This window comes from Rhea americana, unplaced genomic scaffold, assembly GCF_003343005.1.
Source record: "Rhea americana isolate MKP2758 unplaced genomic scaffold, rheAme1 scaffold_140, whole genome shotgun sequence".
NCBI classification, from domain to species: Eukaryota; Metazoa; Chordata; class Aves; order Rheiformes; family Rheidae; genus Rhea; species Rhea americana.
The window spans coordinates 2,399,351-2,417,129 of NW_028185484.1; the positions used below are offsets into that span (position 1 = coordinate 2,399,351).

Here is a 17,779-nt window from a genome sequence, read left to right on the forward strand (position 1 = left end):
TGTCTTGTTTACTGGGCAAACCAGTAACAGCCTGCCATATCCGCTCACACCACCTGAACCATGGAAGAAGGTTGAGAGCAGGATCTTCTCGATAGAAGCAACAGCAGAAGGATTGCAAAAAATTTCCAGTACCTGCTGTCAAAACTTAGCGCGTCACTTCATCCACCGCAACTCCTTCACGTCAACTCCTTTGGCCCTCTCCTGGCCACGAGAGATAGCATCCCTGTATGAAATCTAAATGATGACCAACCGCAATGTCAATAGAAGAAAATGAAATGTAAGGCAAGCAAATCACAGCCTTCCCGAGCTGCGTTCCTGCAAAGCAGAGTGAGATAAGGGGGAGGAGTGAAAAGGAGAATCAATAAATCTTAACCTCATTCACAATGATCTGGAGCTCTTATTAAGTAAATTAATTTAAGTTAATTTAACTCGATCATGACTCCYGATCACAGTGATTTAGTGAGGGGGAAATTGCATTAGGAAAGGCCACACTCACTAGATAGAAGAACGGAAGAAAATTAGATCCACTTAGCAATGTGAATTAATATGGAAATAGCAGGTGTAAATTTAACCTTATCAAGAGAGTGAAAATTATCTTCATAAATTTGGAGAAATAGCCCCCAAGTTGCTTATAAATCTATTTAAAACAAAAATATTACAAAAAGTGTAGTAAAATTAATTTAAAATATACTCCCATCTATCGCCTCCAGAAAAGTCAGCAGCAGGGCGAAGTTTAATGCAATCCAGCAATAAGGGGGGGGAAAGCATCTCACCGCCGAGGGATTAGCAGGGACACCTGTGGGACTAGCAGTGACTTGCCCCGTTACTCGCACTTCCCAGGGACGCATCCATCGCCGTCGCAGCCCACCGCCTCGGTGGCAGTTTGCTGGCAAACCGCAGCGCAGCTCCTGGGAAAAAGCCGCAAGCTCAGGGGAAAGACGGCACCCAAAAAGCGCTGCAAACCAGCGTCGACTGCTAAACAGAGATTGCAGGAGGCACTGGTCAAGCCAGACGCGCTCCTGTCCCCAGGAGCATCTCCCGCAGCTTTGCCGGTCCACGCGTGCGGGATGCGTGCTCTATCAGCAGCCGGCATCCCCAGGCGGGATAGAAGCGCCACGAGCACGGTCGTTCTGTACTTGCACAGCGTTGGTGGCCAAATATGTGCAATTTAAAACAGTAAGTTACAAGGGAAAAGCAGGACGCCGAGCTGCGATCGCCACTCGTCAGTGACCAGAAGCGAAGACGGCAGGACCAGGCTGCTTTCCGTAGCTCCAAATCAGAGCTCGTGCAAAACGAGCTCCTCCTCCCAATAGGGAACGAGATCCAAGTTTGTCTCAAAATGATGCTCTCGAGCCATCAGAAAGGAGAGAAGGAGGAATCTCCCCATCCCACTTCAACACCGCAGCTGGGACAGGGAGGGCAGATCCTTCCTGGAGCACCCAATCCTGAGCAGTTTGCAGCTTTCCAAACGCCTGGACTTCCCCTCCCTTCCGCGGAAAGCGGCTCCCAGCCTAACGCTTCATTTCGTGTTGCACATCCAAGAGGATACGATCAACAGTGGAGCGCAAGGAAAAAAGGTTAAAAAAACCATAGGAGAAGCGTCTGCCACGTGCTTTCGCCAGACAGCCCCGATGATTGATCACACACGATGAAGGTAATAGGCAGACTGAATCCGAGATTTATTGCTTCTCGAAAATATAATTGTTTTAATTTGCTGATGGCATTTTATCAAGATTTGTCTGAAGCAGCCGTAAGATCTAAACCGCATCATTTAATGAAGTCAAAAGATTAATACAGATAAAATTACTCGACAAGCGGGCGCTCTCGGCCGCTGGCAGCAGGACGGCGAGATTTCTGCTCTGGAGAAACGCCCGCGCTGCCGGGTCCCACGGTTCCCGCGGTTCCCGCGCCGATCGCTGCCGAAGCCCCCTTCCCCTCCCACCGCGTTTCACCGGCTGCAAAAGCGGCTGCAGACCTCACCCGCCAACCGCGAGTACGGACAACACGCAAATTCTCCTCCCAGGAAGAAAACTGGGACGGTTACGGAGCGGGACGTGAAACGTTAAATGCGGAGAGACGCTGCAACAGCAGTTTCGTCCAGATCCCTCGCAGAGCATTTCACGCTCACAAAAACCGGACAGAAAAATCAATCTGCTCGCAGCCTTCCCGACAAAAGGGCACTATTTGCAGCAAATGCAGTATCAGAGGGAGAACGGGCACTGCAACCACGAAAAGACAGGAGCAACCATTTCCACAGAGTGGAAGTTCCCCTTAATTTAAAAATGTTATTTAATTTAATAAAAGACCAAGATTTGCTCAGACCTGTCGGTTCAGGACCGGAGAAGGGAGCTGACCCAAAGCAGAGACCAATGGGGGGGTGAGAGCATCCATCGGGGGCAATCTGCCTAACGCATCGTGCTCAGCTCCAGGGCCACGGCCATACGAAGGGCCTCAGGATGCCCTCAAGACCAGATAGACGGCCGAGGAGAAGCAAGGTTGGGCTACGGAGAACTCCACCACAAACCCATTGCCAGGAGCAATGCATCCAGAGAGACGTTACGTGAATGCGAGAACATGAGAAAAAACTTCTTTACTGTGAGGGTGACTGAGCCCTGGAACAGTTTGCCCAGAGATGTTGTGGAGTCTCCTGCCTTGCAGATATTCAAAACCCGCCCGGATGCAATCCTTGGAAACATGCTCTAGGTGACCCTGCTTGAGCAGGGGGGTCAGACTAGATGATCTCCAGAGGTCCCTGACAACTTCCACCCTYCCACAATTCTGTAATTATCAGGGTAATTTCATAACTGAAGCACATCGAGACTTAACTATGGGAGCGACTTTACATATAACCCTGGAGCTTATCTGAAAATCATTTATCGGCGTGCATTTGCTTGGCTGCTGTTCAGCCAGCACCCCTGCTACATTTCTACAGGTATTTCCTACTTTTCTCCCTGGCTCCCGAAGCGTCTGCCACCACCAGTGACTGTTGCCGTGGGAGTGACCAGAAGCAGAGTCAGTATTTTAACAACGCTGCAGGAGAAAATGGGAGGAGATTACAAGCTGTGAGAAACAAATCTTCATTTGCACACAAAAYGCCAGGCACTGTAATTACCAGCAGCAAATTATGAACCTCCAAGAAGCAATACAATTTAAGATTTTACCATAATATACTTGTAAATTCGTGATACAAAAACCATACTTTAAACCTCAAACAAAACAAAAAAGCTTCTATTTGGGCCAACGAAGAAACAAAACAATTATATACTGGATGGTCTGGCTCTATCATAGTGTGACAGCAGTGGGCAAATCAGGACTCTATCCAGCAGATAAGATGCAAACATATGTTACATTGGTTCAACACAAAGGCAAGATTAGAGAGAAGGAAAAAGCATGGAAATTGGCCCCGAGGATCTCAAATGGATTTGAACGGAGGACTCTTCCTCACACCAGAGGTGGCACCTACAAGTAGAGCAGCAATCGTACCAAAGGAAGGAAAATTCACGCTTTCTGAGGAGTTAGAGGAGATGCAGGGATCTCAGGGCTAGAAAAAAGGTGAAAAGATACCAACAATAAAAGCAGAAGGTGAAGAAGGAGTAGGAGGAAGTTCAGGYAAGTGACTGTAGCCTTAGGTCCAAGAGCCCCCTGTGCTACCAAGCTGGAGATGCTAAGCTGGAGTTGGACTGGAGCTCCCGACATTCCCATCTTCTTTGCATTCCCATTTCTCCAGTCCCTGGAACATGAGTCACAATTTTCATAAAGCCTTCAGCTTCTAAGCATCTGGGGAAAAACTGACCATTCTTCCCAAAAGCATTTAACGTTTTCCATATGAGAGAGAAGAGGCACATGAAACTGAGACCAACATAATAAAACCAGACTAGAAGTTTCTAAACTAAGAGCTTTTGGCATAACAGGAAGAAAAAAACAGACTTAACTTTAAATTAAAAAGAAATAACAACGGTTTTGGAAATAAACAAATGCTTTTCTAAGTCTGTTTTCCTACTACTTTGCCTCATCACCCTCAAGTTTTCCAAAAACCAATCCTCCACTCAAATATGAACCTTTGTGAAACTCTGAGCCAACCTCACTTAGCATAGGGGAAATCAAGCAACATTAGGCTTTAAAAACAATCACGGCAATCTTTTGCCCCTCCATAAAAGCCAGCACATGCCATAAAAGCAGTCAATCCTTAGAGCACTGTGTAAAGACAGAAAGGAAATAACCGTTGGAAGAAACCACCCTAAGCAGAGCACTGATTTTTTTAACCATTGAAGCTGCTGCACTAGAGGAACCGATGGTAGGGATGGTTCCCAACATCCCCCAGCTCTGCGGGTTTGCTAAACTGAAATGAAGAAAAACAGGCAAGGCYGCACCGGAATAGAGCCAAATTCTCCTTACCCCGCATGCTACCTCTGACAAATCAGCATTTCAGGAGGAGGAGGATGCCAACAATGYATAGATGTGGAAAAACTCCCTCTCGGCCTCATCTCCGAACAGCCCTAATCTCAGTTATGGACAAAACTATGAGTTCTGATAGCCCCRCTTTTAACAGATCAGTTATCACGACACCCCACATTCATGCACAACTTTCAGATTCTGACTTGGTCTCTGAAATGTTCTTTGTAACATGCTCCATTCAATAACTCTGGGTCTAGTCCCATGACCTGGAGGTTTGCTGAAGTGCCTGAAGGTAGAGCAGCAGTGTCCCCAGTACACCTCTCGAATCAAGAGGCTGCAAGGAGGGATGACCCTGATACATCGGCTGGACCCAAGGGGGACAAGRGCCACCACTGGCTCTCCTTGGAGACCTCCCCCAGCCCTGCTGCCTGGCCACACTGCTAATGGGGAGCAAGCCAGAGAGGGATTTTAGGCACRCTGAGCTCTCCAACTGGCAGAGTCTCCAGTTAACACGAATGTGACCACAGTTCACTTGTTGCTGAAATACAGAAGTCTGTACACCCAACTCAGGGAAGTATGAGAAGTCCACCACCGTCCCTTGCTACAGCAGCCACGATGCCCTTCTTGAGCGTGCTCCATCCATCTAGACAACACGTGAAGATGCAAGTCGGTGCCTGTGCTCACCGTCTCTGCACACTTTCCATAAGSTCCTTCCTAGCACCAACGTGCTTGATAATGTTACGGACAGGAGAGCAAGCCTGGTCTCGGTAGCTGGCTTGACCCATGCTTCATTGACAGGCTCTGCCTACCACCAAAACAGGCAGCAAGTTTCCTTGCCTCAGCTGTAAAGAGCTGTATGCATTTACTCAGCTTCCTTAGCACTTATTTAACTGGTTCATGGAAAAAAAATAATTCAAACAGAGAATAAATACGAAGTAACAGACTGTGGTAAGCTGTTTGCTACCAGCTCAACTCAGCCTAACGTGATTACTAACAAGATTTTACACTTTAAGTCAATAAACTCTGCACAGAAGCAGCTAAACAAATAGAGAAATTAGATAATTCTTGTGACTACTACACAACAGCAATAAAACAGAGCAGCGTGGCTCAGCCCTTACAGCTAACGGGTCCTAGGTCCCTACAGACTGCATCGGTGGGACCGTTAGGAGAGTTACCTGGATGCTGCAAGGCGCCTTGTCTTCCAAGTGGGAACAGGGCTGTTGAAGGACGATAGCGAACCCATGGAAGAAACCACGTTCTTCTTCACTATCCTGTAGCGAGTCTTTATCACCTTGCTGCTCGGGGGGGTCCGTATAAAGTGCAAACTGGCACCTGCGAGAGAGCAGACAGAAAACACGAGTCTGAAATTGAGGTGTATGCTGAGGAGGAGAAGCTGCCGATGGGACGAGACACCTACGCAACCTAGGTCCCAGGGAGCAGCTCAGCTGGTCCAGCTTCAGCCAGYAAAACGATCTCCCAAGGGCTTAGGCGGCAACGTGGTGTCAAACACGGCAACGCCAGAAGCGCCCAGAGGGGCTGGGGGGCGTCTGACTTCATCAGAGCTGCATCGGGGGAGACCACCAGCGGCTGCAGATTAACGTTCGCGGGCTCAGAGCGTCGAGCCTCCTGCACGCAGCTCGACCGAGCGGCTCCCGCCGCCGCGACGGCGAGCGGAGCCCCCCACGCCGAGCGCGCGGGAAACCGCGGCAGAGCCGTTTTCGTCCTGGGTTACGCTCCCCGAGCAAAGCGGGCATTTCCCGGCCGCGTAGCGGCAACATTTGAGCCTTCCAACGGACCGCGGCCCTCGGAGGCGTCCGGGCGCGTTTACACGCAATACCTCGGTCCCCGCCACCTCCGTTCGGACCAGATTTATGCATTTAATCATTTCCACTTTCATAATATTCTGCATTACGATCCGCATGCCAGTCTACTCTGCCGAATGCTTCATGCAATTAACAGATATACGTTTGACTCTGGTTTTCCTCCGCTTGATAGCTAGCAATTTTTTTCCACGGCTTTAAGGAATGCATCTAATTGCCTGACTTTTATAACATACAGCTATAACTGCCCAGATAATTAAAGCTGACACTACATGCTGAGACTAAGTCTTCTGGTTTTATAACTGATTTAAAGGGGCGGCTGTTTTTCTTGGAGACGCTCTAATTAAAATTATTGCAAAGTTCAGAGGGGAAAACCGGAATCGTTATTTTCCCTGCAAACATCGTACCCGTCCCACGTCGCGAGCGAAGGGAGAACGGCGTCACTTCCCAGGTGAACGGATTGCGAGACCCCATCTCTGTGCCTAYGTGCAAACAAATATCAGCAACCGCCTTTTAAGAGCTGATTTTGTGCCCTACGAGGAGACCAGGGAGCTTTCCCCACCCCACAGCGGTGATAAGAGTTAGCAGTTAAACACACATATTTTTCCTTCGTGCCCTTTTGCAAACAAGCCAGTGCCTTGCGTTGAGGCTGAATACCCTGCCCATACTTTTTTTCTTTTTCTTTTTTATTTTGCCCCTTTGCAAGCTCTGGGTGCTGCAAATCAACCCAAACGCTAATGAAACCACTGCCCAGCACCTCGTGCCCAACGCAAGAAATAGAGGGGCTGAATGCAAAACATAAAATAAAATAAAATAAAATAAATAAGGCAGAGGCGCCGAGTCACTGCGGCGCGTGGGATCTCCGCCGCAGCAGGCACGGCCCAGCCCCAGCGGTAAATCGGTGCCGGCGGCGGCGTTCAGGGCAGCCTGGAAGAGGCTCTCCGAAGAGCTCGCTTTTCTATTATTACTTGCTAGCAGAGGGGTTTTGTGTAGATAATCATGTTATTTAGATAGGCTGCTGGTTTAATTCCCTTCATTATGGGCTCCCAGGGCTGCAATCTTTTTTTTTTCCTTTTTTTTTTCTTCCTTTCCTTGCTCTCCGCATGATGTATTCCCGGTGGCACGTTTCACTCAAATCAAACACTTTGCGCTTTTATTGCAACCAATACCCTGGCGTCCCCCGTTATCAGCCCCGCGCACGCCCGCCCGCGCCGATCCGGAGGTCACTTCTAATGACTGATCGATCTCATTAGCTTTCCTAATTAAAAACTTTACAGCCGCACGGGAAGACAAAGTGCAAAAAAAAAAAAAAAATCCCCCCAAGAAAACAAACCCGCTCTGCTTGCATCGTGTTGGAACGGGATATGAGCCCCATTCATCAGCCGGGGCCGGGCGCCCGCGCCGCTGAGCCGCTGCTTTGCTCCAACCCACCGCCCCAGGCGCTGTGTTGGCGCCCTCGGAGCAAAGAGCTGGGGCTAAAAACCTGGAAAATAAAAAACCTCAACGGGAGGCACGGAGCCTCCCTGCTGCTTCCGTCCRGGAACGGACCCCGTGCCGGAAAGGAGGAAAGCGGAGCCTGCTGCGATAGCTCTGCGTGGAGGGGAAGGACAGATTACGGGCTTTGGGGTCCACAAAAATCGCCCTTTTGCAGCACTCACTCTCTGCAGGCATCTTCTGCTCCGCGCTACCTGTCCTCCTGCCACCGAGGAGGCAGCATCGTCCCAGCAGCTCCTCACTGGTGAAGCACTYGTGACCTGAACTTCTACAAAATTTCATCTCTAAAGAGATGGCATGTCATGGTGCCAGAACGGGGCGGGGGAACCTACAAATCCTGGAAGTCAAAGCCCAAATCCCATCTCTTCTCCTGTCTTAGCTTTCCCACCTGTGAAACGGTGGCCTGGCTGAGGCACATACACGTCTTGGCTGTAGGGGCTGTAACACAACTTTGCAAGGCACTTAGAACACGTGATGTGCCACATATATGTATATTTTTCTTTTTCCAAAAAGGCAGTAAATTGTAAAGCATTGCATTTAAGCAGGTCAAGAATTTTGATATTTTTAAAGAAAAAGAAATAATCTCAAACGTTTTCCCAAGCTGTTTTATCATTTAAAAATCCCTCTGAACCAAGAGCACTGAGGATCCGTGGGTTTTGCAGGAATTTATGACAACAGCACTGTGTTTTYGGCTGGCAGCCGCAGCTGAAACCCATCGGGGAGACTAGAAGCAGCTCCGGGCACCGCAGCAAGCACAGGAGACGCTGGCTCCAGCTTACCCGATCAAGGAGCAAACGACTTTCATAACGCGGCCAGACCCAGGGGTTCACCCGAACGAAGTCGCATCGCCRCTCGGACACCCCTGCCCGGTCCGCGATGCGTTTTGCCGTTGCGCGTTACACCGGGAGCTCCTGCAAACCGCCGGCCCCGAGCCGCGGCTGGCTTTTGTTCCGGGCACCYGCTCGGCCGAGTCCCCGGCGTTAACAAAAGGCACCGGGATTACTGTAATGCTGTTACGAATGCAGTGTGAAAGCAGACACCAGTATTAGGGGGTGATTATCACAGAGCATGTTCAATATGTTCGCGCAGAATGGCACAGCGAGAGGTTAATTATATTGCTCCCGGAATCTGCTTCCGAAAGGACCAGCCTTCGGTTGCAGAGGGGGAATTTAATTTTCACACTCATTCACTTCTGAGCTCTTTCAAGAGAGACGGCTATTTACGCCAGAATGTAAACGATGGTTTACGATCACGAACTGCTGCTTAATAGCAAATAAACCCAAGCGATCAAAAGCGCTTTTTACCTGCGACGCCAAGCGCGGCTGCCGTTCCGACGGCAACATTCGCCGAGGACAACGGAAGCCCCCYGGCTTTGCCGCTGGAGCGTTTCGGGGGGCTTCAAGCGCGTTCCAATATTTGCCTAGCACGGTCATTGCTTTCAGCTGGAAACATTTGGGGAATTAATACCAAATCTGCCTCGCTAATTCCTTAGGCTGAACGGAGCACCAGGCAAGGATGAAGCTTGGGTAACTCATTGGTGACACCGCACTGGCAAGACGGTACTTGTTGGGGATCAACTCTAAGGAGACACTAATTTTAGCAGGGGAAGTATTAAAAAAATCCAGATATGGTATTAAAATGGACTGCACTTGCACACCAAATATTTCAGTTTTGCAACTGATTTCCTGGCTTTAAGCAAAAAGAACAAGACTGCTGGTTCCTGGAAACAGGGGAAGAGGATTTTCCATGAAGCTGGGCAATGACGCTCTCATCAACCCAGAGTTCATCAGCTCCTGAGAAGACTGGAGGGAAACTGCTCCATACAATGTTTCATTACGCCAGAGAGGGCAATGAAAAGGTCTGAGGATAGCTAAAAAGGGTCAGAGCACTAGCCCGCCTTCCACAAGTTTTTCTAAAGGAAGATTTGCTCCTGCGGTTCCATCGTGCCCCAGCTCAGGGTCTCACATCACCAAGCCACGTCCTCTTGCTTTGGAGATGGCAAACAAAAAGAAACAGCACTTTCCAAGCTCGTATAAAAAGCYTGCTTTCATTTTAGGATAGCTTTATTCTCCCCCTCCGTAAGATTGCCTGCTTTTTCCTCCTCAGGTCTGGCAGCAGCGGGGTCCACCCTCCTGAGAAAGGGTGTGCTCCTTAAAGGTATTCATTACTAAGTTTAAACAAAGCGGAGAACAATCCCATTTTCCCAGCTGCAGGGCACAGACCAAGCAATAACACTTCCAAAACCAGCTTCAATTAAGAGCTTTTCATTTAGGCTTTTTGGCCACAGTCTGACTTGGAGTATGGCCCTAACCCGCAACAGGAATCTTTACAGGATGGGAACTGGAATTACACTTGATCGCAGGGTATTTTCCAGRTGTCCAATGGAGTCTAATAGTCCCTGGTGAGACACAGCTCCCTTTCCACCAAGTAAAACTCGGGATCCRGTTCAAAACCATCGTGATTTCTCTGCTCAACACCAGTACGGCCATTAGGCAAGCCCAGGTAGCATTGTCCTGGAAGAACATGCTTCTGGGCGTCAGCCCTGGAGAACAAGAGCCTTGGACCCTTCAGTAGCTTCCACCCATCTTCACACCAGTTCTGCATTACAAAAAACTCTTTCAACTGACGAAGAATCCCACACCTCCTGCAGAGTCTACTGCTGGTTAAAGTTTCTTCAACCACCAGGGAGGACCCATGACCCTGATCCAAGCTAACGTTCTCATACCCTGAAGCAGAACATAGGGGACATTAGTACAGTGTTTGCATCRGGATTATGTATTTAAAATGTGTGCCACATTAGACAGCGATAAAGCTTACACAACAACGCAAAGGAATAAAGCGGCTCTTGCTCCCTATTCAAAAATAATCCGAAGGTTTCGTGAGGCCTCACCACGCATTGAGAAGGCACATGGGAACCAGGGGATCCCTCAACTCCACACAAGGTGAGGCCACCACTCCCCATTTCCATGCCAGGCAGAGATGCCACATACCAAGGAGGTTTATCAGATCTAGTTTGTTTGGAGGGTTTTGCTCACCCTATCCGCCACCGCGGCACTAAACGCACTCAGGGACAGTGCGTTCATTTAGAAAAGGCATCCGTTCACAACTCAYGCTGGAGCAGCAAAGGCCCTCTCTTCCCCCACAGGGAAGGATCAAATCTACCAAACGCCACAAAACCGGTTGCCCAGAGAGGCTATGAAGTCTCCTTCTCTGGAGATATTCATAACTCACCTGGACACGATCCTGTGCAACACGCTCTAGGTGACTCTGCTTGAACAGGTGGGTTGAACTAGGTGATCTCCAGAGGTCCCTTCTAACCTTAACCATTCTTTGATTCTGAAGCCTAAGCAAGTTAGGAACTCTCCAGCCTCATGGTGAAAATCCTCATGGCGAAAATCCTCATGGCAATATGAGTACCATTTCCCCAGACTGCACTGTTGGGGATTTTTTTCATCATACTAAATTAGGCATGTAAATCTTGCATTGAAGATTCATGATGTATGTCTCCTGGTCCTCAAAAGGCTAACACTGATTTAATACACGCAGATCTTTACCGATGATTGGTAGCCCATTACCCACCCGGCRTCAGCACGTTGTACATCACAGCGTGCACTCGTGGTCCTCCATCTAGCAGGAAACTGTTTGCTCGCAGGATTTTGCATCCCCTGCAGGAGCAGATCCCTAGCTCTCTGCAGACCAGTGCAGATGAGTTATCTTCCCTCGCAACACAAGCAGCTACTCTCCAAATATTTCTGCCACACACTTCGCAGGGCTGCCCGAATGGCTTCGGCAGACAAACTTTTCCCTTCCTAAGCAACGCTCACCACTTTCTTGTCTCCCAGCACAGCCGCGAGTGCCTGCAGCGGGCCATGCTTGCAGGCAGGCAGACTCCTTGCAGTGACAGGCTGGGTTTAACACAACACTTCTCATCCCGAAGGCAAGGAAAGCATTTCCCAGCAGTTTACAGTCACTTCAATAGGAAGCACACGGCTGATGGATGGGACCACCTTTTCCAGCTGAGCCATGAGGGGCAGGACTCAGATGTGGCGATCTGCCCTGGTGTCTTGGCTTCCCCCTTCATAGCAAAGGATAGAGACTCACCAACGGATCCCATCAAAGTCCGCTGGGGGAAGGAGGASAACATCAGGCTGCCTTTGCTCTGCTTACCCGAGAAAGCGAGCAGTCCTCGGGTCTTCTTGCCTGACCAGGCACCATCTCACTGGTGCTCAGCTCCACCGTGTGCCCATCGCTCTGGTATCCCGCCTCCAGCGAGAGGTCCTGGACCACCCCAGCCATACGCGGCGGCACCAGCCAGAGCCGACAGCCGACTCRGCAGAGCCCACGCGTTATCCACGCCTCCGCCGGGATCACAGAGAGGTGTTTGCAGTTAATACACTAAACACAGATTTCTCTGATAAAACCCCCTGGTTAAAGACCCTGAATGGGTCTCTGGAGCATTGGGCCTTGTTCAAACACAACCCTTTTCATTATAACAAGAGAGAGCTTTTGCTTCTTCCCCCCTTCCTTCGGCGAATGATTATTAATGCGTTTCCAGGAGCGCGGGCCATTCCTCTAAACGAGCCTGGGGATGGCAGCCGAGGCAGAAGGGAGGCTGATAAATGCCCTCGTCCCCCCCCCAGCCTCGCGGCAGGAGCTGCCAGGGGCTCTCGTCCTAACAAGCCGCAGACGCAAGACGACTGGAATAACAAAGTGTGAATTTTTATGAGTCTAATAAATCACTCCACTTTTCCTGCTCTTGATGGCTTGCAGCACTTCAAACTCCAGGAAAAGCCCAGCTCCAACCAAGAGGGGTCCGCGGGCCCGGTGCTCGCGTCCGGGTGCGGAGGGAGGCCGCGCACCCCCTCCGGCGCGGCRAGCGGCCGAGAGCGTGCGTCAGGCGGCGCATCCCCTCGCACCGCTGCTTTAGGGATGACTTTGTTTGGGGGGAGGGGGGTTGAATTTAATAAYGAGATGTTTGCACCCGTTAGGCGTTTTAGCGAACTGAAGGCCAGGCTGCTTCTCCCCAGCTTTTACCTTCTCCAAGTCTCTCTTTTAGAAAGTCCCTGCCCCAGCTCCCGCGTCTGCAGAAAAGCTTAAGACAAGCTCCGCATGCACACAGGAAASCTTCGCAGCTAGCAGGGCTGTTAAGCTCCTTTTAACTCTCCTCCCTTTTCTAAACTTTTATATAAACGGGCAAAGAACGGGCTCCGATTCCATCCAAACGCAAAGCAGAAGGTKTCGACTTGGCTTCCAAGTCGCTAGCGCTGCGTACGTACAAATGCGTTTGCAAAGGAAAATATCTGCAGAGAGGCTTAAGACCACAGAGCTCCAACCCCGGCGAGCGTCACGGAGGAAAATGAGGACTTTGCTCTCCTTTTTAGAAAAAAAAAAATTCTCAAAACCCCCGGCACGGCGGCGGGGAAACCTGCCGTTTTCGTCATCCTCCCCCTGCCCCGTCCTTTAACCCACCCAACGCGCCCTCCCGCGCGCCTTTCCGCCCGCTTGTCTCCAGCACGGCCCCGCATCGCGGAGGGAATTCATCTTTGACAAACATTTACCGATTATCAAATCACAACTGCAGCCGCAGACAGGGGCAATAAGTCACTTTAAGCAGCCGTCCGTACCGCAGTCGGCAGAGTTTGGGCAGCTCCGCGATGACAAATAACTCCTGTCAAAGCCGCGTGTTCCYGGGCGCTCCGAATCCGTGTTCCCTGTTGTTCCACGCTACCTGGTGTTTAATGACAACACTGTCAGACGAAGACGAAGCCTCTGCGCTGCGGACTGTCAAAGCCCTATTAGAGGAAAGATTGAGACCCTACTCTTCTTAAACTCACTCAAGCAACACAACCCGCTAGTTTTTATAATTATGGTACGAGGGCCATCGATCGCAGGCTGACACCTAACCTATCTGTATGAAATGGGAGTAGTTTGCTGGGTGACAGTTGCTATAGATTATTGTGGGTGGGTTTTTTCCCCCCTTCTTTTCTCCATTGCTCTCCAAAGCCTAAAATGGATGGGAAAGGAGAAGGGAAAAGCGGGCGCCCTTGCTTTGGAAATAGCAGCTTTAAACCCCACCGGCCTCAGGAGAATGCTGCGCTACCCAGATGCGAGGGCCATCCCCAGGCTCTGGCCGATCTATGCCACCCTCGAGAGCCTACTTCACTTACTCTGCTTCCTCCATCTACTACTGGAAAGCAACGCATAGGATCCCGACACTGCCGAGGGCTGCAAGGTTTAATCTCCCTTTTAAATGCTTGTTAACCTTGCCTGTTTCCATCTAGTATAGGTTCCACAAAGATTAACTCAAATCCACTCTCTTTACTTCCACAGGAGAAGGACTGAGTTAAATTTGGGGCTGGCTGCAAGGACAAGAAAAGCCTTCTCCCCAGCTAGCACAATTGCCCTCTGCCCCATGGATGAGCCACCAAATTTTCAAGGTATAAAGGAAATGAGCCAYAGTCAGAGGGAGCTCGGAAGCTACTTATGAGCCATGAAAATTGATGGAAAGGAAAGGGAGATTTGGAGTGTAGGAGGCACTCAGCTGCACCACGGGAAACTCAGGCTGGAGCAGAGGAACAGCCTGCCAAAGACCAAATCTATTTTGCTATAGTGACTCCCCGCCTCTCTCCGTACCTCTGCTGGGATATCCATCAAGCAGACCACAACAACAAAGCACCTCCARTTTTTGCAACCTCCCTCTGAGAAAGTTTGGTTTACTAGGGGAAAATCCCTTCATTTAAGCTAGCCCCTAACAGATCAAATCGTACTAAGACCAGGATTTGAAGGCTCTGTTATGTCCTTCAAACAGGATCCTTTGGAGCAGCACTTTCCCCACATTTCTTCCAATCCATCTTACATGACAAGCAAAGGTTTTCGCTCCTCGAAAGCTCTGCTCTCCAAAACAAGGTTGGAGCCATTTAACTGTCTGTGATTTTGGAAGTGGTGCACATGCATGTGGCTTGCTATCGGAGACTCAGGGCATCATGCACACAACCAGCAGGCAAATGAGTGTGCTAACTCGCATACTGAAACCTCATGAGAGTTTGGAGAGGTGAAAGAAGGAAGGAAGAACATTGCTTTTGTTTTAAAAATACATCGTCACTTACATAGAGCAAATACTAAAAATRAGGTTGGGTTTTTTTCAGCCTGAACTATGTGCAAGTACCAGTGCATGTGGTTTATTTGCTTGTATTTCCCCATTTCGGTGATACAGGTGGGTCAGCTTTCACAAATCCACTTCTTCCACATCCCCRAAGACCATGGCCTCATCTGCGCTAGAAGAAAAAGGACCTAGTGGCACTTCATTGATATGACAGCCCTGGATGCTTAGCATGGGGCTAGATGTCACCAAAAGACACCCAAGCCCTAACTACTGTCCCACCTCGGTGGTTAGAGCTGCAAAACAAAAACTAGCAGGTCCTAAATGCAACTGAACGAGCCAAAAACCTGCAGAGATGGACATCTTGGGTCTGATTCATCCAAAGGGCCCTTTTCAGGAAGGGGGGGGGGGAAGAGTGAAAGACATTTTAAAWCACAGAAACATCACTACCAGACCTGCGCTTTGCTGAAGTCCACACTGCGCTTTACGACGATCTAAATTTATTGTATTGAAAACATAACAAGACGACTGCAAGAAGGAGATACTAGCTGGCTACCTGGATGGCCCAAGTGAGCAATTTCTTAGTATGAAATCTGAAGTAAGCATCAGGCTACATCAGATCCCATATGCAYTCATTTTGATCCAAGGTCCTTACAGCCACAGTTTGTTGGTGTAACACCACAGAGACACCGGCACGCAGTCCGTTTAGGAGGAAAGACAGGCTGCTGGTAGCCATTTAGGAGGAAGCAAGAGGAAAGCTATGCTGCTTTCAGCTCCTGAGGTCAATGATAAACAATGACAGAGGCGCAATAAGGAAAGCTCAAACCTACAAGCGAGCTGGTCCCAACTACCAGCGCTATGTGCAGCCTGCCCCTGTCTGCAGCAAAACCATCAAAATGAAGCAGAGAGGAAAACTTTCCATTTCCAGCTGAAAGCTCATCAATAATCCTATCTTTATCCGCAGTTGAGAGCTTTGTGTTCAGGCTGCAATCCCTGCAGCCCAAACCAGTCATTCTTTGCTGTCCTCTCCAACAGGTCTGTAACTAAAAACCTCTGGTAGTTCCTACCTTCCACCTCCCATGAACATCTAATTTTCTAAATCCCGAGTGACAGGCGAGCACAACGCTTCCCTTGTCCCGTCCTCAGGATTGCCAAGAGATGTCAGTGTGGGAAAGGAGAACAAGAAATCTCACTTCTCCTGCCTCTGAGTTTGACAAGCAATTCTAGACAGAGGTGGTAATATTTGATAAATTTTCATTTTCGTTTCTAGGCTGTCAGGTAATCTTTTTATTGACAGCACGACAGGGGGTTTCTGTAGTCGCAAGGAAAAAGGGCTTGTGCTCTTACTTGTTATTAAACCAAATATACATTTCTGATGGAGAAACAACTACTGTCCACCTCTCTCTAGAAATAAATCCTGTCGGAATCAGCCATGTCCTACGTAACTCCATGCACTGCATTGAGGCGGGAGGCCAGGTTCACAACGCGGAGCCCTTGGAAACCCCCCAGCACAAATCCTGAGCCATAACCGCCTCTAGATCCGGGTCTCCTTTCACCACCCGAGCAACCGTGCTTTCCTCTCTCTCTTACGGAGATAATTTTACAGTGAATAGTACTCAAATGCCAAGAGAAGTTTCTGTGACTTAGATGTGACCACATCATTTCTAATAATACCCACTGGAGTCACAGCGAGGCGGTGGTTCCCAAACTACCATGTGAGGCAATGGGATCAAGCTCCGTGCCGTGCCAGGAGTCCCACCAAACTCTATCCTCGACAGCAACGCTGCGCTGTGCTCTCCTGTGAGGGTCCACACTGACCCCAGGCAGGCACTACAGGAAGGTCTCAATGACTGAGAGAAGATGAACAGGGGATGAAGATGGCTAGAGTAGAGACAGCCACGGGCAACCCTCGGAATTTTCCCCAGGAAGCAAGACAAGCAGGATGAACGCAACCATGACCATTTATATAAAAAGAGAAAAAATGCTGTTTCTCAAAGAAATGATGACTTGTTGTAGTGTTCCTTAATACATGGAGCATGACCTCCTTCTACTCGTCCCCAGAGACAGAAGCTAAGGCAACTCCACAAGAGATTTCAACAGGTGTGAGTCAGGCCCATGCCCCTACCAAGTCCCTCCACCTYACTCAGAGGCGAGATTCAGCATGCACTTAAGAGTTATGCAACAGCCTGATGACTACAGCCTGCAACAGCACTGTAGTCAACAGCGGCCTAAAGTACCTGGCTCCATTGGGCCCAGCAGAAGAGAAGCATCAATATCTTCAAGAGGAAGAATTATCAAAAAAAATTGTAAGGAAAAGATGTCTTAGAAACAGTATCTTCTGCTCTAACTGCACTATCGGTGTCTTCTTGTAGAGGGGAAGCACATCAAGAAATACTAACCTACTTCATAGGAAGGAGACAAGAAGTTTCTCCAAGGGTTGGTTAAATCAATAAATGAAGACCATTTAATTTAGAAGTGTCTTCCCCTAAAGCCCTTCTTTCTTTGCTATTTCATTACCACATTAAGGAAAGGTCACAAGGAGAGAAGCCCAAGGTGTCAGCTTCCCAGGATCATGAACATTCGATCCAGGAAAAGAAATGAAAGCAGAGCCAGAAATACCACCAATAAAGGCACCAATGAGAAAAAGCTGCAAGAATCCTATATAAAATTGCCAGATTTCCATTTCAGCTGTAAGTACTGTTCTCAAACCTCTTGCTCTAATAAGTAATTACAAGAACAGTTTAATTCTAACCTAAGAGGTGTTCATACCACCCTCTCTCTATATGTAAGGTAGGAGGATGGGGTCTGTTTACAGCCTTTTGGGAGAGAAGTGCCTCCACGGTGCAGTTCGGAGCACCTATTGGCTCAGTCAGAGCCTTGCTAGGTTTTTGCTCGTTCTGCAACTGTTGGCTGCATTCTTCCAAAAAAATCCAGTAAGAGGCTAAAGGTGAAGGCAGGGACTATCTACAGT

At 49.1% G+C, this 17,779-nt stretch overlaps 1 protein-coding gene across 1 annotated transcript in view; it reads right to left on the reverse strand.

Moving 5' to 3' along the window:
• Positions 1 to 17,779, reverse strand: part of ZC3H3 (zinc finger CCCH-type containing 3) — a 127,308-nt gene that overhangs the window by 62,152 nt on the left and 47,377 nt on the right. The window contains exon 3 of the mRNA XM_085298709.1: positions 5,571 to 5,727. Coding sequence (XP_085154835.1) covers positions 5,571 to 5,727 — 157 coding nt within the window. The remainder of the gene's footprint in view (positions 1 to 5,570; positions 5,728 to 17,779) is intronic.